The sequence below is a fragment of the Odontesthes bonariensis genome, chromosome 13, assembly GCF_027942865.1.
Source record: "Odontesthes bonariensis isolate fOdoBon6 chromosome 13, fOdoBon6.hap1, whole genome shotgun sequence".
Lineage (NCBI taxonomy): Eukaryota > Metazoa > Chordata > Actinopteri > Atheriniformes > Atherinopsidae > Odontesthes > Odontesthes bonariensis.
In genome coordinates, this window is record NC_134518.1 from 36,893,560 (window position 1) to 36,915,346 (window position 21,787).

The window sequence follows — 21,787 nt, forward strand, 5'->3', positions numbered from 1 at the left end:
TATTTAGGTTAATAGTGGCGATTTTTTTTTAAACTGCGCAGACAGGACCCGTCATGTACGGCGTACAAGTTGCAACCGGTGTAAGAGAGGACCTCTGAGGAGGGCGCTACGTGAGCTCTGCTGCGGTTGTTCTTCCATCGTGGGATACCATTTGACTGTTTCTACTGACTGTTTTCTACCATTTGACTGTTTCTACTGACAGTTTTCTACCATTTGACTGTTTCTACTGACAGTTTTCTACCATTTGACTGATTCTATTGACAGTTTTCTACCATTTGACTGTTTCTACTGACTGTTTTCTACCATTTGACTGATTCTACTGACTGTTTTCTACCGTTTCACTGATTCTACTGACTGTTTTCTACCGTTTGACTGATACTACTGACTGTTTTCTACCGTTTGACTGATTCTACTGACTGTTTTCTACCATTTGACTGTTTCTACTGACTGTTTTCTACCATTTGACTGTTTCTACTGACTGTTTTCTACCATTTGACTGTTTCTACTGACTGTTTTTTACCATTTGACTGATTCTACTGACTGTTTTCTACCATTTGACTGTTTCTACTGACTGTTTTCTAACATTTGACTGATTCTATTGACAGTTTTCTACTGACTGTTTTCTACCATTTGACTGTTTCTACTGACTGTTTTCTACCGTTTCACTGATTCTACTGACTGTTTTCTACCGTTTCACTGATTCTACTGACTGTTTTCTACCATTTGACTGTTTTTACTGACAGTTTTCTACCGTTTCACTGATTCTACTGACTGTTTTCTACCATTTGACTGTTTTCACTGACTGTTTTCTACCGTTTGACTGATTCTACTGACTGTTTTCTACCATTTGACTGTTTCTACTGACTGTTTTCTACCATTTGACTGTTTCTACTGACAGTTTTCTACCATTTGACTGTTTCTACTGACAGTTTTCTACCATTTGACTGTTTCTACTGACAGTTTTCTACCATTTGACTGATTCTATTGACAGTTTTCTACCATTTGACTGTTTCTACTGACTGTTTTCTACCATTTGACTGATTCTACTGACTGTTTTCTACCGTTTCACTGATTCTACTGACTGTTTTCTACCGTTTGACTGATACTACTGACTGTTTTCTACCGTTTGACTGATTCTACTGACTGTTTTCTACCATTTGACTGTTTCTACTGACTGTTTTCTACCATTTGACTGTTTCTACTGACTGTTTTTTACCATTTGACTGATTCTACTGACTGTTTTCTACCATTTGACTGTTTCTACTGACAGTTTTCTAACATTTGACTGATTCTATTGACAGTTTTCTACTGACTGTTTTCTACCATTTGACTGTTTCTACTGACTGTTTTCTACCGTTTCACTGATTCTACTGACTGTTTTCTACCGTTTCACTGATTCTACTGACTGTTTTCTACCATTTGACTGTTTTTACTGACTGTTTTCTACCGTTTCACTGATTCTACTGACTGTTTTCTACCATTTGACTGTTTTCACTGACTGTTTTCTACCGTTTGACTGATTCTACTGACTGTTTTCTACCATTTGACTGTTTCTACTGACTGTTTTCTACCATTTGACTGTTTCTATTGACTGTTTTTTACCGTTTGACTGTTTTTACTGACTGTTTTCTACCGTTTCACTGATTCTACTGACTGTTTTCTACCATTTGACTGTTTTTACTGACTGTTTTCTACCGTTTCACTGATTCTACTGACTGTTTTCTACCATTTGACTGTTTTCACTGACTGTTTTCTACCGTTTGACTGATTCTACTGACTGTTTTCTACCATTTGACTGTTTCTACTGACTGTTTTCTACCATTTGACTGTTTCTATTGACTGTTTTTTACCGTTTGACTGTTTTTACTGACTGTTTTCTACCGTTTCACTGATTCTACTGACTGTTTTCTACCATTTGACTGTTTTTACTGACTGTTTTCTACCGTTTGACTGATTCTACTGACTGTTTTCTACCATTTGACTGTTTCTACTGACTGTTTTCTACCATTTGACTGATTCTACTGACTGTTTTCTACCATTTGACTGTTTCTACTTACTGTTTTTTACCATTTGACTGTTTCTACTGACAGTTTTCTACCATTTGACTGATTCTATTGACAGTTTTCTACCATTTGACTGTTTCTACTGACTGTTTTCTACCATTTGACTGTTTCTACTGACTGTTTTCTACCATTTGACTGATTCTACTGACTGTTTTCTACCATTTGACTGTTTCTACTGACTGTTTTTAACCATTTGACTGTTTCTACTGACAGTTTTCTACCATTTGACTGATTCTATTGACAGTTTTCTACCATTTGACTGTTTCTACTGACTGTTTTCTACCATTTGACTGTTTCTACTGACTGTTTTCTACCATTTGACTGTTTCTACTGACTGTTTTCTACCATTTGACTGATTCTACTGACTGTTTTCTACCGTTTGACTGATTCTACTGACTGTTTTCTACCGTTTGACTGATTCTACTGACTGTTTTCTACCGTTTGACTGATTCTACTGACTGTTTTCTACCATTTGACTGTTTCTACTGACTGTTTTTTACCATTTGACTGATTCTACTGACTGTTTTCTACCGTTTGACTGATTCTACAGACTGTTTTCTACCATTTGACTGATTCTACTGACAGTTTTCTACCATTTGACTGTTTCTACTGACAGTTTTCTAACATTTGACTGATTCTATTGACAGTTTTCTACTGACTGTTTTCTACCATTTGACTGTTTCTACTGACTGTTTTTTACCATTTGACTGATTCTACTGACTGTTTTCTACCATTTGACTGTTTCTACTGACAGTTTTCTACCATTTGACTGTTTCTACTGACAGTTTTCTACCATTTGACTGTTTCTACTGACTGTTTTCTACCATTTGACTGATTCTACTGACTGTTTTTTACCATTTGACTGATTCTACTGACTGTTTTTTACCATTTGACTGTTTCTACTGACAGTTTTCTACCATTTGACTGTTTCTACTGACAGTTTTCTACCATTTGACTGTTTCTACTGACTGTTTTCTACCATTTGACTGTTTCTACTGACAGTTTTCTACCATTTGACTGTTTCTACTGACTGTTTTCTACCATTTGACTGTTTCTACTGACAGTTTTTTACCATTTGACTGATTCTACTGACTGTTTTTTACCATTTGACTGATTCTACTGACTGTTTTTTACCATTTGACTGTTTCTACTGACAGTTTTCTACCATTTGACTGTTTCTACTGACAGTTTTCTACCATTTGACTGTTTCTACTGACTGTTTTCTACCATTTGACTGTTTCTACTGACAGTTTTTTACCATTTGACTGATTCTACTGACTGTTTTTTACCATTTGACTGATTCTACTGACTGTTTTTTACCATTTGACTGTTTCTACAGACAGTTTTCTACCATTTGACTGTTTCTACTGACAGTTTTCTACCATTTGACTGTTTCTACTGACTGTTTTCTACCATTTGACTGTTTCTACTGACAGTTTTCTACCATTTGACTGTTTCTACTGACAGTTTTCTACCATTTGACTGTTTCTACTGACAGTTTTCTACCATTTGACTGTTTCTACTGACTGTTTTCTACCATTTGACTGTTTCTACTGACTGTTTTCTACCATTTGACTTATTCTACTGACTGTTTTCTACCATTTGACTGTTTCTACTGACAGTTTTCTACCATTTGACTGTTTCTACTGACTTTTTTTTTTTTTTACCGTTTGACTGATTCTACTGACTGTTTTCTACCATTTGACTGATTCTACTGACTGTTTTCTACCATTTGACTGATTCTACTGACTGTTTTCTACCATTTGACTGATTCTACTGACAGTTTTCTACCATTTGACTGATTCTACTGACTGTTTTCTACCATTTGACTGTTTTTGCTGACTGTTTTTTACCATTTGACTGATTCTACTGACTGTTTTCTACCATTTCTGAAGCTTTTTCTGAAGCATCAAAAGCTTCAGAAACTGAGCGATTCTCACTTCTACCTGCAGCTCCTGTGTTCAGAGGCTCATTGATTTCCTACATTTCATATAAAATAAGATGAAACACTTGAAATAAGAAACGAAGCTGAATGTTGAGCAGCTGCAGTTTGCTCATGAGAAGAACTCATTCATGGCTTTACACTCTCAGAAATAGGGGTACAGTACGAGTCCTTTTTTGTCCCCCCGAGGTACAATCTATACCAATGTACCCCCCTACACTGGAAAAAATGCCCCTCCAAACATAAGTAAGAAAAACAACAAATTAAAGACGTTTTTGCTTGAAATAAGCAAAAAAATCTGCCAATGGAACTAGTGAAAATCAGCTTGTCAAGATTTCTTGAAATAAGATGTGATATTTAGGACTTTTGAGATAAAAGTGATCTTGAAATTAGCTTAAAAACCTCTTCAAATGTCAAAAAAAGCTTGTTTCATATATGTGACTAAACGATTTGTTTTCAAGACTTTTTCATTTAACAAGATATTCCAGATGTATTGTCTTCAAACAAGTCCCTATATCTGGCTGAAATGGTGCTTGTTAGGCAGTTGTGTCTTATATTAAGTGTAATGAGATACTCAATGAGACAAATATACTTGGTAAGACTTTGATTTTTTCTAGTGTAGGGTTAATTATTGGACCTAAAGCCCCCTATGTACCTTTTTTTCTACATGCTGGGGTACAATAGACAGTCTGTTTTAGGCTACTTCAGTATAAGGGTACAAAATTGCCACCAGAGGTACAAGATTGGTCTCTGTAGGGTACAAAACTCTACCTTCTGAGGGTACTGCCCCAGTGACAAGCCATCGTACCCCTAAAGGTACACTTCTGTACTTTATTTTCTGAGAGTGTAGAAAACAGGTTTTGGCTTTTTAATGTAAAAATGTTTCGGTTTTGGGCTGAACCTGAATCTATGACGGGTTCGGTTCGGTGGAGCCAACCGTCTGATGCAGAGGCGGCTCCAGAACGGGGGCTTCTGTGGCCTCCATCTGAGGAGCTTTCAGCTCATTCACCAAGAAACCAAACTGAGAGCCGAACGACTCGTGAGCGCTGCACACAACCTCAGCTAAAAGATTTATTTAATTCAGAAACACCAGCAGCGCCCGAGTGAGCTAAGAGGCTAACAGAAACTAGCTGACTGAGCAGACTGTAACTTCTTTAGACTCGTTTCCACTTCTTAAGGTCAGACTCTTACCCAGGAACTTCGGTTAGCTTAAATGTTCTGTTCTAAGAAAGCCGGCGTTCATCTGAGCTGCCAATCTGTGCCCTGAAGTCAGCCGAATTAGCAGCATGAAATAAAGACAACACGCTGTAAAAGGTGTGACCGGCCAGCTTTAGCTGCAGTCCTGGTTCTTATTCTCTCTGGTACGACTGCTTAAGCTCCCCAGCACCTGGAAACAGAAGCTCTGGTCTCCTGATATCCTCCCTGTGCTCAGCAGGAAGCCTTAAAGCCAGAAAACCTTTTCTAACTTCCAGGTTACAGCTGAGCTGAGCTGGGTGTCGCTCCCTAATTAAACGCCACACCTTGGTGGACTGAAAGATCACAGCCGGCATCTTTAGTGTCAAAGGGGACGCTGTGGGCTGCAGACCAACACCTGGATCCACCGCTGAAACACTCAGTGGGGTCACATGGCCCTGAAAGGATCGGATTATTGGCTAAATTACAATCAGACTGAGTTATTAAGTGCATGTAGACACCTTAATCTGACTAAGAACTGGATGGGATGGGATTCAGACCCCGAGATAACTGGGCTGAAAGTCACTCTAAACCTGCTTGTAGATGCTGAAGCTCGTGGTGAATCAGACTTTGCGTTCTGCGCATGCTCCAGATGTTTTCCCGGGGTCGTGACCCGGAAGTCAAAGGAGACGATATTCCTGTTGTTGTCGCCGTCAGAAAGAAACAAACAACGCGATGGAGAATGCTCCGTTGGGCATCGAGTTTGTGCAACAAGCAGCTCATCACAGAGCAAATGTAGAGGGACGTAGCTTCATCTGGCTCTGCGTTCTCCATCTTTCTCCAACGCCTGAGTTTGTTGTTGTTGTTGGTGGTGCAGAGGTCAACAGGAAGTGGCTCTATTAGCAACAGCTGGAATGGGTACAGCGCCACCTATCACACCGGGGTATGACACGCTTTGTGCCTCTGATCCCATTCATTCACCGCCATATATCCAAGGAGAATTACCCTTAATAACTCAGTCTGATTGTAATTTAGCCAATAATCTGATCCTTTCAGAGCCATGTGACCCCACTGAGTGATGGCAGAGTCCTGCTTCCTGCCCTACGCCAGAAGAGAAGCAGTCAAGTGATAATGAAGGGTTCATCAGATGAAAAGTACAAGGTGTAATATCAGAAAAGCAGAAACAAGTCAAGTCTGCAATTTAGATGGAGACTTGGTGGTAGAATGTGGGAGATCCAGTGATTAGAGTAATTCTGCTAAACTGAACGGGACTTCTGGCCTGAGATGCTTCAGGTGTGAAGATGACGGATGAAAGCTGCATCACTGACATACAGGATAACCGGGTGCCGTGGGTGCATGGGTTAGCACAGTTAAAGGGATAGTTCGCCTCAGAAGAGGCGAACTGTCCCTTTAAAGAGGCGAACTGTCCCTTTAAGGTCAGGCTCTGGGCTCGGGCAGCTTGTGCCTCGTCTCCCTTCTGTCCTAACTGCTTCCCATCTTTAAATAAAGAGCACATTTCCTGTTTCAGTGCACTCGTGTATCGCTCTCCTGTAAAGCTGCTGCTCTGCTGCACCTCAGAACACTTTCTGCACTCACATTCCTTCTTATAACCGACGTCCCGCTCTCACGCTGCCGGATCGGGTCGGCCAGCGATCAGCCGGCGACCGACCGTGCGAAGCGAAAACAAGCACGACATGAGAAGCAGCACATTTGGCGCTCCACTGACCGGAGAGTTTAAATAAGACACGAGAATCCAAGAGAGGAAGTTTTATAAGAAGAAGTCTGAGTGCAGAGAACGGCTCAGTGGAGAGCAGGACGACCGTACAAACGGGCAGAAACTCATTACAAGATCCTACCCTGAAAACAGGAAACCTGCAGTAAAAGAAGAAAACATTCCTGATAAAAGAGTAATAAACTGAGACGTGATCAGTACACTGGAAAAAATCAAAGTCTTACCAAGTATACTTGTCTCATTGAGCATCTCATTACACTTAATATCAGACACAACTGCCTAACAAGCACCATTTCAGCCAGATATAGGGACTTGTTTTAATACAATACATCTGGAATATCTTGTTAAAGGGGAACTGCAGTATTTTCCACATTAAGCCTCTTTTCTGAGTCGTCTGCGATGTTTTAGAACCCCCCTCACCGCTTTTTTGATGTTTACTGCTGTCTCCGGTATTTGCCTAATTTTGATTCTTCTCAACCTGCTTCAGAACGGCAAGTCATGCTCATGTCCTAAAAGGTCCGTAAAAGCATCATAAACGTCCGTTTTCAAAATAATCAACTCACCGGAGTGGTTACTGGTGTGCACTGGTAATCCATATCAAATTTCGTGGCGAAAAGTTGCTTCTGTCGTGTTTTATTTGACATTTTGTACTGGATGTTCGTTGATATCACTCCGCCACCGCTAAGAAAATAGTGCGAGCATGAACGAGCTGCCAAATAAAACACGACAGAAGCAACTTTTCGCCACGAAATTTGATATGGATTACCAGTGCACACCAGTAACCACTCCGGTGAGTTGATGATTTTGAAAACGGACGTTTATGGTGCTTTTACGGACCTTTAAGGACATGCACATGACTTGCCGTTCTGAAGCAGGTTGAGAAGAATCAAAATTAGGCAAATACCGGAGACAGCAGTAAACATCAAAACAGCGGTGAGGGGGGTTCTAAAACATTGCAGACGACTCAGAAAAGAGGCTTAATGTGGAAAATACCGCAGTTCTCCTTTAAGTGAAAAAGTCTTGAAAACAAATTGTTTTGAGTCACATATCATATGAAACAAGCCCTGAGGGCCGCGGTCCCTAGTTCCAGAGGGCCGTGGTCTCTAGTTCCAGAGGGCCGTGGTCTCTAGTTCCAGAGGGCCGCGGTCCCTAGTTCCTGAGGGCCGCGGTCTCTAGTTCCAGAGGGCCGCGGTCCCTAGTTCCTGAGGGCCACGGCCTCTAGTTCCAGAGGGCCGTGGTCTCTAGTTCCAGAGGGCCGTGGTCTCTAGTTCCAGAGGGCCGTGGTCTCTAGTTCCTGAGGGCCGTGGTCTCTAGTTCCAGAGGGGCCGCGGTCCCTAGTTCCAGAGGGCCGCGGTCTCTAGTTCCAGAGGGCCGTGGTCTCTAGTTCCAGAGGGCCGCGGTCCCTAGTTCCTGAGGGCCGTGGTCTCTAGTTCCCGAGGGCCGCGGTCTCTAGTTCCCGAGGGCCGTGGTCCCTAGTTCCCGAGGGCCGTGGTCTCTAGTTCCTGAGGGCCGCGGTCCCTAGTTCCAGAGGGCCGTGGTCTCTAGTTCCTGAGGGCCGTGGTCTCTAGTTCCAGAGGGCCGTGGTCTCTAGTTCCTGAGGGCCGCGGTCTCTAGTTCCAGAGGGCCGTGGTCTCTAGTTCCAGAGGGCCGTGGTCTCTAGTTCCTGAGGGCCGTGGTCTCTAGTTCCCGAGGGCCGTGGTCTCTAGTTCCAGAGGGCCGTGGTCTCTAGTTCCTGAGGGCCGTGGTCTCTAGTTCCCGAGGGCCGTGGTCTCTAGTTCCAGAGGGCCGCGGTCCCTAGTTCCCGAGGGCCGCGGTCTCTAGTTCCAGAGGGCCGCGGTCCCTAGTTCCAGAGGGCCGTGGTCCCTAGTTCCCGAGGGCCGCGGTCTCTAGTTCCAGAGGGCCGCGGTCTCTAGTTCCCGAGGGCCGTGGTCTCTAGTTCCCGAGGGCCGTGGTCTCTAGTTCCAGAGGGCCGTGGTCCCTAGTTCCAGAGGGCCGTGGTCCCTAGTTCCAGAGGGCCGTGGTCACTAGTTCCAGAGGGCCGTGGTCTCTAGTTCCCGAGGGCCGTAGTCTCTAGTTCCCGAGGGCCGTGGTCCCTAGTTCCTGAGGGCCGTGGTCCCTAGTTCCAGAGGGCCGCGGTCCCTAGTTCCAGAGGGCCGCGGTCCCTAGTTCCCGAGGGACGCGGTCTCTAGTTCCAGAGGGCCGCGGTCCCTAGTTCCCGAGGGACGCGGTCTCTAGTTCCAGAGGGCCGCGGTCTCTAGTTCCAGAGGGCCGTGGTCTCTAGTTCCAGAGGGCCGTGGTCTCTAGTTCCAGAGGGCCGCGGTCTCTAGTTCCCGAGGGCCGTAGTCTCTAGTTCCCGAGGGCCGTGGTCCCTAGTTCCTGAGGGCCGTGGTCCCTAGTTCCAGAGGGCCGCGGTCCCTAGTTCCTGAGGGCCGTGGTCCCTAGTTCCAGAGGGCCGCGGTCCCTAGTTCCAGAGGGCCGCGGTCCCTAGTTCCCGAGGGACGCGGTCTCTAGTTCCAGAGGGCCGTGGTCTCTAGTTCCAGAGGGCCGCGGTCTCTAGTTCCAGAGGGCCGCGGTCCCTGGTTCCAGAGGGCCGCGGTCCCTAGTTCCCGAGGGCCGTGGTCCCTAGTTCCAGAGGGCCGCGGTCCCTAGTTCCAGAGGGCCGCGGTCTCTAGTTCCAGAGGGCCGTGGTCTCTAGTTCCAGAGGGCCGTGGTCCCTAGTTCCAGAGGGCCGCGGTCCCTAGTTCCAGAGGGCCGTGGTCCCTAGTTCCAGAGGGCCGTGGTCCCTAGTTCCAGAGGGCCGCGGTCCCTGGTTCCAGAGGGCCGCGGTCCCTAGTTCCCGAGGGACGCGGTCCCTAGTTCCAGTATGTGCGAATGAGGGAAAAAAACGGCCCCGTTCCTGAAAAGGTTCTAGGAACTGCAGAAGGTTCCTACAGAAGGTTAACACAGCGGTGCAGTTATCCAGCTGCATGAAAAACTGCATGAATGAGCAAGTCAAAGCGCTCCGTGGATCCGACAGCGTCTGGAAACTCGCGTCAGGCCCTGTCTGCCACCAACAGCTCTGACCAGATTAGCCACAGAGACGATGTAACAGGCTCATCCTCCTCAGTGGTGCCTCCATCACACGCCACCCATTACAAAGTGTTTAGGCAAAGATATTAACACGTAAAAACTATAATTAATTTATCACATCACTTTGCAGCTTCTGATTTCCCTCCCTGATGTTATTACTCTGTGCACGAGTCCCTTTGATCTGCATTAAACTCTCACATCGAGCTGTAAACTCAGCTAACCGCCCGTTTAAACCCTGATCTGATAAGGTCAGCTGCAGCTTCACTAAATCACTCGGGATCGTTGTCAACCGGAGCTGAAGAGAAATCCAATTTCACAACCTGAAATGGACTCCTGACAAACATCCGAGCAAATTCTGAGAGGCTCCAGCTGTTCTTTAATATAGAAACCCACTTCCAGAGATCCCTACATCATGCATCACAACATTATGGACTCAGCAGAGAAGAAATATTACCAAATACATCAATTTCATTGGGATGAAGAGACGCAGATAAGTATGCAAACAGCATCAAACCTTCCCTCCAGGCACCCGTAGCCGAGCCTCACCGAAACGCTGCGACTCTCAACACTTTTCCAGCATCAGAGCAGCACAAACGCCGCAGCTGCAGAGTGATTTCTGATGAATCTCATCCAAACTCAGAGGGGAAACGCACCCCCATTCCAAACGAATTAACCCATATTCATATCTAAGCAGCAGAACTGCAGCCGTTTACAAGGCGAAGACGTCAGTTAGCACGTATGATAAAAGGCAACTTCTACGGGATAAAAACCGAACAAAGATGGGAAATCTGAGCAAATGATGTGGGAGACCATTACGCTGATGGATGAGGGGAATCACACAGGTCCAGGTTCTTTGTGCAAAAAAATGACAAACAGCAACAGAAATGTTCAAAGTTTGCTTTGCAAAGCGTTTTCAGAGCTCTCTTCCGGTTATTCTGAAACCCCTTTTTTTCTGCAAGATGCTGCGTAATTTCAAACATTTTCATTAAATATGAAGGGTTGCCTCAGTTCTGTAATGTCAGTAAAACAAAAAAAGAGTCCAGAACGTGTTCCTGATGCGAGAGCGCTACATAGAAACCTCTGACATGTGTCTTTATGGGGGCTAACATTCAGGGAGAGGCCACCGAATATCACACGGTCATCGCCGCCATCAGCATCAGCATTAGACATTCTGTTTGGCAGCACGCTGGCAGCGGGGAGGCGCATTACCTTGACCACCAAAACAAGCACTCAGGATACTGTGTGGATACCAAGGAATGTAGCCAGCTAGCATCACAATCACCAGAGATCCTAAAATATCTTTATGGGAAGCTTGTTTTGCCGATTTATTCTGGCCAGAAGTACAGGCAAAGGGACTTATGTTAAGAAAAGAAAGGAAAAGGAAAAGGAAAAACAGGCTTTGGGGGTCTAAACACCCGAAACAGGCTTAATTCTACAGTCTTTATTAAAGCTGAGCAATGGGCAAAATTACCTTTGTTCATCACTGTAAAGGGCAAATAAAAGAGATCAAGAGATTGAGAACAACCAAAAAGACACACAACAGAATTTCATCAACATTCATAAGACAGACTGAATGAATACAAACCTTTCTCTGGGAATAATCTGGGTAAAAAACAGGCGTTAATGACATGAACAACCAGCGTTTTCTGGGTAACGTTTGGCTACATTCCTGCTTTATCCCACTGAGTCTTGGTGGGAACTCCTACCTTTAAAGTTTGGCCGGATTCTGGCGTCATAACCCGAAACTTTACCCATAAGTTTATCCAGAAACTCGGACGGCGGCATCGGGGTGGCAGCCTTCCTCGCCGCCGCTTCTTTGGATGCCGCCAAGCTGGAAGAGAGAAAGTCGCATTTCATTACAGACAGAATGTCGCACAGGAAGACAAAAAAAGGACTTTTTACGACCACAAATATGACTCGTTACGCTGGATATTTAACTGAATAAACAGCTGCTTATCTTTTATATTCAAATATATCTATAGATATATTTATATATGCATATTTAACCCAGTTTACATGCCAATAAATGACCATTTTTAATTAAGATGACAGCATTCCTCCGTGTAAAAGTGAATTCTTACACCTCAGAACTGTGATTAAAGACTCCAAACTGCAGTTAATAAATAAGGCTTTCATTTAAATACATCATGCAAATATTTTCAATCCAACTGCCACAAAGCATTGTTTTCATTTTTGATTTTCAACATGAAAAATGACTCAAAATATCCACGAATATTGACACAAATGTCACTTTTCAAACCCACTATTTATACAACGAGTACATATAAAAAAACTAGCTTTTAGTCTGGAAACAACACAATTACAAAATATACTCAAATATTTAACTGAATTAACATCTGTTTATCTTTTATATTCAAATATATCTATAGATATATTTATACATGCATGTTTAACCCAGTTTACATGCCAATAAATGACCATTTTTAATTAAGATGACAGCATTCCTCCGTGTAAAAGTGAATTCTTACACCTCAGAACTGTGATTAAAGATGGAAATGACTCAAAACTGCAGTTAATAAATAAGGCTTTCATTTAAATACACAATACAAATATTTACAATCCAACTGCCACAAAGCATCATTTTCATTTTTGATTTCCAACATGAAAAATGACTCAAAATATCCACGAATCCGTCACTTTTCAAACCCAATATTTATACGAGTAGATAAAAAAATATAAAAACTAGCTTTTAGTCTGGACACAACACAATTACAAATATACTCAAATATTTAATCAAATAAATGGGAAATTCTCATTATAAATGTCTATAATCTTAATTTATACCCAGTTTTATGGAGGGAAAAGAGCTTCAGCTTACACAGAAAAAGTCCTTGAGCTTTACAATCTTTCATCGGACATTTAAAGAGATTCAATCGTGGAACTGAAACCGTCTGAAGCCGCATCAGTCAAACATTTCGTCATGTTTTACAAGCCGAGACCACCGGAGGTCCGGCGGCAGCAGGTAAACGTGACATTTAAGGATTTAAGGAACAAAAAGGATCACTTCAGATGCAGGAAACTCTTTCTTTTTGCTCGCAGCATTACAAAAATTTACATATTTTCTTTGAGTGTTCCACTGAATGAATAGATTTAAATATATTAAAGAGATTTAAATGCACCTGTGTGATGGACTGTTGAGCAGGAGGATTTTCCCATTAATTTGAACAAAGAGGAAGAAGCGAGGGGTGATTTTGCAGGTATCACTCCCTGAATGGCCTTCATTCTAATGCAGTTTGGAGCCTTTATTGGCAGAGCGAGCGCAGCCACATCAAAGCTTCAAACAGGACAAAAGTAATGTCATTACATTTGATTTAGTTTTATCTAATTTAATTAAAAACACAATAATTAAAAGGGAACTTTTACAGACTGTGAGTTTAATGCATTAGCGGTATTCTGGATGAAGTTATTCAAACTAATGCTTTAATTCACTTAACCAGCTCCGTGTCCTGCTGAGCCCAACATTGATTTTACAATGAGGCCGCAGTGTTTGCACAGCTGAACTTCTTACCCCTTTAAGCTCATCGCACTCAGATGTTTTCTGCATAAAGTCATATCACCAGCAGGGCTTCAGCCCACAGAGATAAAGTACAACTTCTCTCCCTCCGTCAGTGGATAAAACACCCCCCCCCCCCCCCCCCACAGTTAGATCAGAGCTGGTGGACTCAGGTATACCCGGGATTAGAGCTGAGCAATTTTATCAATACTACGATATATATCGATATTTCGTTTCCCGATAAAGTATCGATTTTTATTTATTTATTTTATTTTATTTATTTTAAAGCAAACTTTATTTAAAACACAGAACATTAAGGTAATACAACACAATGCCAGGGGGTCATATTCTACAAAACAGTGATAAATTAGTTGAGAAAAATGTTGTATAAAGTGCACAGCTCTCACGTTTGTGACATGTTCGTTTGTTTCTGTTTGTCTGGATGTGTTGTCTTTCCGGGTCAAAGGTCGGACCACCGGTCCAATCAGCGACAATTCAGGTCAAATCACATTGTCCCTTTTTTCCCCCAGAAAATGATGTAAGTGTATCGAATCGTTTAGAATTGTATCGTATCAAATCGTATCGCATCGAATCGTATCGCATCGCATCGTTTCGAATTGAATCGTATCAAATGATATCAAATCGTATCGTATCGCATCGAATTGTATCGTGTCATATCGCATTGAATCGCATCGAATCGTATCGAATGGTATCGAATCGTATCGCATCGAATTGTATCGTGTCATATCGCATTGAATCGCATCGAATCGTATCGAATGGTATCGAATCGTATCGCATCGAATCGTATCGTTTCGAATTGAATCGTATCAAATGGTATCAAATCGTATCGCATCGAATGGTATCGAATGGTATCGAATCGTATCGTATCGAATCGCATCGAATGGTATCGTTTCGAATTGAATCGTATCAAATCGTATCAAATCGTATCGCATCAAATGGTATCGAATGGTATCGAATCGTATCGCATCGAATCATATCGCATCGAATCATATCGCATCGAATAGTATCACATCGAATCGAATCGTATCGCATCGAATCGTATCGAATGGTATCAAATCGTATCGTATCAAATCGTATCGAATCGCATCGTATGGTATCATATCGTATCGTTTCGAATTGAATCGTATCAAATCGTATCGAATCATATCGCATCGAATCGTATCAAATCGCATCGTATCATTTCAAATCGTATGGTATCAAATCGTATTGAATCGTATTGTATCGAATGGTATCAAATCGTATCGAATCATATCGTTTCGAATTGAATCGTATCGTTTCGAATTGAATCGTATCAAATCGTATCAAATCGTATCAAGTCGTATCAAATCATATCGCATCGAATGGTATCAAATCGTATCGAAAAATATCGCATCGTGAGATTAGTGTATCTACAGCCCTAGGCATAACCAGTCCTGACAGCAGATCTAAACCAGCAAAGATCTGGAACCCTTTTTTCAGGCCAATAGTAACGAAGGTGGTTGAACTCCAAAGAGACTCTGAATCAGCACCGGAGCCGCCTCAGGTGAGCAGGCTCCGGTGCTTCAGATCAGCTGTTCAGCACCCTGTCCTACTCTGGCATCGAGCCTGATGAGAAGTAAAAGAAACAGGAGAGTTTGAGTGACGCAAAAAGGAATTAATTCCAAGCTCCTGGAAGAGATGGCCTTTCTCCTGCATCTGAGGACTTTTCTGAGGAATTCTGATGTCAACATCGGTCTCTGCAGATCAGAGAGTCCCAGCTGAACTCTGAAGGGGAAGCATCCTCAGAGCCGTCTTACTTTATTAATATTAAGAACGAAATGGGATAAAATGACAGCGAAGATGTGAATGCACGCTATAAATGTACTCCTGTTGGCACCAGATGTTAAAAGTGACAGATTTAATATCTTAGATAAAAGATGCATTAAGAAAACTACATGGAAACAGTCCTAACACACAGAACTGACCCCGGCTGTAAAACATTTGACCTGATAAGCACTGAACAGTAAATGTTAAACTGGGTTCATTCGACTCCTGCTTCTGTGTGTTAATGTCCTGAGATAAGCTGTTCCAACCTAAAGCCTCGACCCGGATCTTTGGATCCCCCCCATAATATTCTTAGTTTTAGTTTTTTATAACTAAAGAAACCGTTTCCATTGAAAAAAGGTTCACTTTTATAAGAAAGTCGAGCTGTTATTTCCCTGAAAAGCTTCTGGGAAAAATAACTCAATGTTAAGATAACGGATGAAGGCTGGAACGATGTGTGGAAGAATGCCAAAACGTTGAGTGTATGCAATCAAGTGAGAGCCGTGCAACTAAAGCTCCTGCACACACTGGAAAAAATGCCCCTCCAAAAATAAGTAAAAAAACAACAAATTAAAGACGTTTTTGCTTGAAATAAGCAAAAAAATCTGCCAATGGAACTAGTGAAAATCAGCTTGTCAAGATTTCTTGAAATAAGATGTGATATTTAGGACTTTTGAGATAAAAGTGATCTTGAAATTAGCTTAAAAACCTCTTCAAATGTTAAAAAAAAAAGCTTGTTTCATATGATATGTGACTCAAAACAATTTGTTTTCAAGACTTTTTCATTTTACAAGATATTCCAGATGTATTGTCTTCCAACAAGTCCCTATATCTGGCTGAAATGGTGCTTGTTAGGCAGTTGTGTCTTATATTAAGTGTAATGAGATATTTTGACGAGAAATGAGACAAATATACTTGGTAAGACTTTGATTTTTTCCAGTGTAGGGCCCACATATCTCCCTCTCAACATCATACAGTAAGTCCAACCCTAACTCATCTCCGCTGTGCCCCGAGTGGAAAACAGAAACCGTTATCTTACACATTGTTTGTGGCACTGTGGGAAAAGTACAGCAGTTCTGGTGGGTCATTGAGCAAGAAATGAATAAGATTCTGTCCACTAATAGAAATAATGACCCCTCATATCTGCTGCTTTGTCCATTACTGACAGATTTAAGAGAAAACTTCACCAAACGCTTGCTTTCTGTGCTGGAAAGTGTATTCTTTTGAATTTGGGTAAGGGATAAAGCCCCATCTGAGGCTCAGTGGCACAGGGGGATACTGGAATATGTTGCTTTGGACTATCTGATGGGTAAATTACAGCAAAGATGCTTTCTGTAAAACACGGGGACTCTTTCTGTCATATATTGGTTTGAATATCTCATTGTATCATAGCTTAGAATGCTCTGCTAAATGCCACCCAACCATTTAATTGATGTGTTTTTGTTTCTGTGTACCTTTCTTTGATCATGTGACTGTATCATGCATGGCAGTGCACACCTGGTTTATCTTATTCACACGGGATGACTCCTGAACCTCTCGCCTGTATAAATTTAAATCTGAATTTGGATGTGTATGTGAGCCAAATGTGTGTATTTCTGTTTTTGTCTTTTTAAAATTTAATAAACATATATATAAAAAATTATTTTTTTAAAAGTCGAGCTGTTCAAAGATGCTCGAGCGTCTCCAAACTGACCAATGGTCATCCTCCATAATATAAATGTAAATGTACTTTATTTATACAGCCCTTTACAGACAATCCTTACGGTGTATCAAAGTGCTTTACAGCAGGTAATAAGTAGAGTCAGGACTAAACAAGCTGAGGCTGCGTTTCAGTTTTATGCTCCTAACATCTGGAACAGTCTTCCAGAAGATGTGAGACAGGCCTCAGCTCTGACAATGTTTAAATCCAGGCTGAAAACAGTTCTATTTAGCTGTGCATGTGACACCTGAAAGTATTTTATCTGCACTCTTTGCTTTTTAAGTAACTAATGATTATTTTAATGGGTTTTTAATTATTATTATTATTTTTTTTTAAATTTCTTTATTTAATTTTTTAATTTCTTTTTAATGATTTTATTGCCTTCTTGTGTAGCTGTGAAGCACTTTGAATTGCCCTGTGTATGAATTGTGCTCTATAAATAAAATTGCCTTGCCTAAAGAGAAGAAGAAGTAAACACAAATAAAAACAATAAAAGAACAGTGAAAGCAATAAAATACAACAAAATCAAATAAGATAAAATAAGATAAAAGTGTCATCATACTACTGGGTATTAAAAGCGATCCTAAATAAACAAAGAACATTGTGCACTGTTACCATCAGGCTTCAATGGTAGATAGATTTGTAAATTGTCTGCATAACAGTGGAAAGAAAGGTTGTGCCTGGCAATAATTGACCCAAGTGGTAGCACGTACAATGAGAAGAGGATAGGGCCAAGAATAGATCCTTGAGGGACTCCACAGGAGAGAGAAGATAACGCTGCTGCTTTAAAACCAATCAAAGGAAGCCAGATTTAAAGCGGCATCATTTTCACCATCAGCAACACGAAGCTCTCTTTGGTTTATCTGAGATAAATCTGACACATCGGTGTTATTTAGGTACGTTTTCTGAACCCAGCAACAGATCAGATCATGATGCAGCTTTTATTACGGGCTGCAGAAATATTCCTAAAGACTGAAAGGCCTTCGCAGCTGACGAGCATTAGCAGCCACTTGTTGTGCAGTTTGTGTTTCATTGCATCACTTCCTTTTGGCCTGCAGAGAGAACATGCAGCAGTGTGATCTGGGCTATAAATAACCTTCTCTAGTGACCCATTTAATCAAACTCCAGCTCAACAATGAGCTTTGTTCACAAAGGCGACGCAGGAAGAGCTCCAGCATCTCTGTGTTGGTTAACGATCAGCTGCTGAATAAAGGAAGTTAATCTGCTTCTACATAATAAATCAGTTTGTCTTCTAAATCAGGACAATTTGAATGGGAATAAAACCAAATTTTTGTTGTTTTTTGTTATCAGTAACATCAGATGCAACTAAACTCACTTTAAACTCTTTTAACAACCGACTTTTTCACTGATAAAACAACAAACTCGGCAGCATTTTGATGATACTTTTGAGCTTTTTGAGTCCGTATTTAAGACAGAAGTGATGTGCAGGCAAACTGTAAACGCTGCAGCTGCTGTTATGTCGTCTTATTTAGTCTTTAAATCACTGCGATTCTTAAATATGTAAAAAAAATATACATTTACTGAGCTTTCCTTCACTTCCTTAGAACAAAACATCTCAAGAAGTCATGATGTGCACGTTCAGCATCGTGCTGCATTCATCATGATCTGCCATTCTCGGGTTTTTAAATGCTTGAAATGATTTGTCCACAAAGGAAGAAAGAGGCTGATGGAGGCATCAGTCAGTGACTCCCATCATCGCCACGGCAGCGAAGAAAAGAAAAAGAATAAATAGAAACTCACTGAGTTACTGTGCAGGCAGCCGTAAGGAACTCAAACTGCGGCTATCATACTGGATCCTTGAAAATCCATCATGACGCCCGGTGCTGTTCACCTCACACACCTGATAAACCCAACTTCTCCCAACGCCAACGGTCCACAGCACAAAACTTCTTGCTAACTTACGGCTAATCACAGAGCTAATGTTGAACAGCCTGCTTTGTGACGACACCGATGCTGAATGTCGTGGTCCAAAGTCTCACAACAGAACTGCGGCCCAAACTAAGAAGGGATCGGAGTAGTTACAATAACAATGACAATATGCAACAACTGCTCATTTTGCACTAATAACATTTGCACAAATTTCATCATAGTACCATATAATGTAAATTATCCATATACCCCATGTTTCTTATTGGTTCAGTCTGCTCAGTCAAATTTATTTTTACCTTTATTATTAAATGTACAAATCTGTTTTTATTTAGTTTACTGATGTTTATTATTAGTATTATTATTATTACTATTATAATTATTTACCCTACTCTTCATACTGTAGATTTGTTTATGGCAGATATTTATTCTATTCTATTTCCTTGTTTTTCCTTTAATTGTTTACATATCTTTGATACTGTACGCTGTTGCAACACAATAATTTCCCAAATTGGGATAAATAAAGAACTTATCTATGTAGTTATTTCACTTCCTCCCAGACCAGGGAGCACAGTTCAGGACCCATTCCACACATTTTTCACCGTCCTTTCACTTCACAACACCGGCGAATGGCTGGAAACTCGTGGTTAGAGTTAGAATGACCTCATCCTCCAGAGTCCAGACTAAACCTGGAGAAGCAGCATTTAGCTGTTATGCTGCAAACAAGTGGAACAAACTGCCAGTGGAGATTAAACTTTCACCAAATGGAGACATTTTTAAATCCAGGTTAAAAACATTTCTGTTCTCATGTGTCTATGCATGAAATCTGCACGCTATCTTTGAACTTGTCTGGACTGTTGCTTGTTTTTAATCATTTAAATTATTTTATTATCATATTCTTTTATGTATTTTCAATGCTTCTTCCACTCCCTGCTGCAAAGCTTTTAATTTATGTAAAGCACTTTGAACTGTTTTGTACATGAAATGTGCTACAGATAAATCTGATTTGATTTGATTTGATAAATAGCTGGTGCTGAAAACAATATACCATTCCTAGGTAGCTGCTCCCCCGAGTGGCTCATACAAAACAACCAAACCAAAACCTTAACATGTGGTTTCCGTGCCTGAACCTAACAAAATCACTCATTAAGTCCAACGTTGCAACTGTCCACGATACCGACACTAAAAAACACCTCGTGCCCACCTTGGAGATGCTATTCACGACAGAACAGCAGTATTTAAAACCCTGGAAACCAGGTGGAAGTCGATTCTGCACCCATGTACAAATGTTTGAAAAGAGGCAGGGAAAGCTTTTCAATTAAATTCAATTCATTTAAATTCAATTCAATTCAGCTTTATTGTCAATTCTTCACATGTACCAGACATACAAAGCAATCGAAATTACGTTTCCCACGGTGAAGACAAAGACATATGCTAAAAAAATGACACATAGCTAACCATTAAATAGACATATGGTGAAAAACTAGGCATAGCTTAACATAAAATAGGCATTTAAAGTAAGTAAAGTGCATTGTAGGATGGAGAATTAAGAAGGCAGAGGAATGGTGCAAAACAGTTCTGTTTGGTAACGGCAGCAGAGTAGCATGTAGTGATGTCTAAGAATACAAAATTAAAGAAACTCGATGTGACAAATGTTCAATCAATATGAAAGCACATTATTGCAATGAGTGGTCCGTTGCTTATTTCAGACTCAGCTGGCACACGAGTCCGTGTCGTTCACTTAACTGATCAAAAACCTCTTTGAACATTTGAGCCAAAAGCATGACTCATAAAACAAGATTTAAGATTTTTTTCTGACACACTCGCCACATTTTGGGATCCGCCGGATCCAAACTATCACAGAGAGAAAGAGAAGTTTGCAGATTATGTTTCTGATAAATAATTCATTTTCGGAGCCGGAACATTTTCACTTTGCAGCACTCAGACGTCAAGTGAAGCGGCAGCTGGTCACAGCCGTCAGGACTCAAGGAATCAATGATTGAATACACCCCAAATTATTTCCCCGAGAAGGTTCCTTTCAGGCCACAGAGTGGAAGAACAGACACCAGACCAATCACGACCAAGAGCTAAATGATTCAGTGGTCTTCAAACGGGCGTAGAGGACGTTGCACCTGCAGCAACACGCAGACTTTTATGGAAGTTAAATGTAAGAATGATGATTATGCAGCGATAAGCTGGGCACGGCCGCTGCATTAATCTCACATAAATTAAAGTGACACACGATACAGCCGATCGCGTTTAAGTTTTAACCTTCTAAATGTAAAACTGCAAAGCGTGACTTTCAGTGTGGCAAATCGAGCCATATGGCATGATAAATAGCACCATTAGTAGTTCCAGAACACGCCACGCAGACAGCAGCGTCGCCTTATCAGGAAGCTGCTGCTCAGCATCACAATCTGGTGGGGGCGAACATGGGAATTATGGAGGAGCCGTGATTGGAAAACAAGATTAAAAAAAAGGGACAAATCCCTTGTTGGAGCCTGTTCACAGGGCATAGGTGTGCATTAAGACTAAAGTAAAGGCACCCTGAGGCAGGACTTTCCATCTAACACGGTCATACATACACACACATACATAAATATAACTGCTGTCAATCTATGCTGCTCGAGTCCTGACTAGAACCAGGAAATACGACCATATTAGTCCAGTGCTCAGGTCTCTGCACTGGCTTCCTGTCGCTCAGAGAATAGACTTTAAAACAGCTCTGCTCGTGTACAAGTCTCTTCATGGTCAAGCGCCAAAGTACATCTCTGACATGTTAGAGCCATATGAACCAACTCGGGCTCTGAGAACCTCAGGGAGGGGTCTGCTGCCCCAGGGAGGGGTCTGCTGCCCCAGGGAGGGGTCTCCTGCCCCAGGGAGGGGTCTCCTGCCCCAGGGAGGG

The 21,787-nt window shown here is 41.7% G+C and overlaps 1 protein-coding gene across 1 annotated transcript in view; it reads right to left on the reverse strand.

The window, feature by feature from the left end:
* Nucleotides 1-21,787, reverse strand: part of glra1 (glycine receptor, alpha 1) — a 209,729-nt gene that overhangs the window by 145,070 nt on the left and 42,872 nt on the right. Inside the window, exon 2 of the mRNA XM_075482019.1 lies at nucleotides 11,686-11,810. Within this exon, the coding sequence (XP_075338134.1) occupies nucleotides 11,686-11,810 (125 nt within the window). The remainder of the gene's footprint in view (nucleotides 1-11,685; nucleotides 11,811-21,787) is intronic.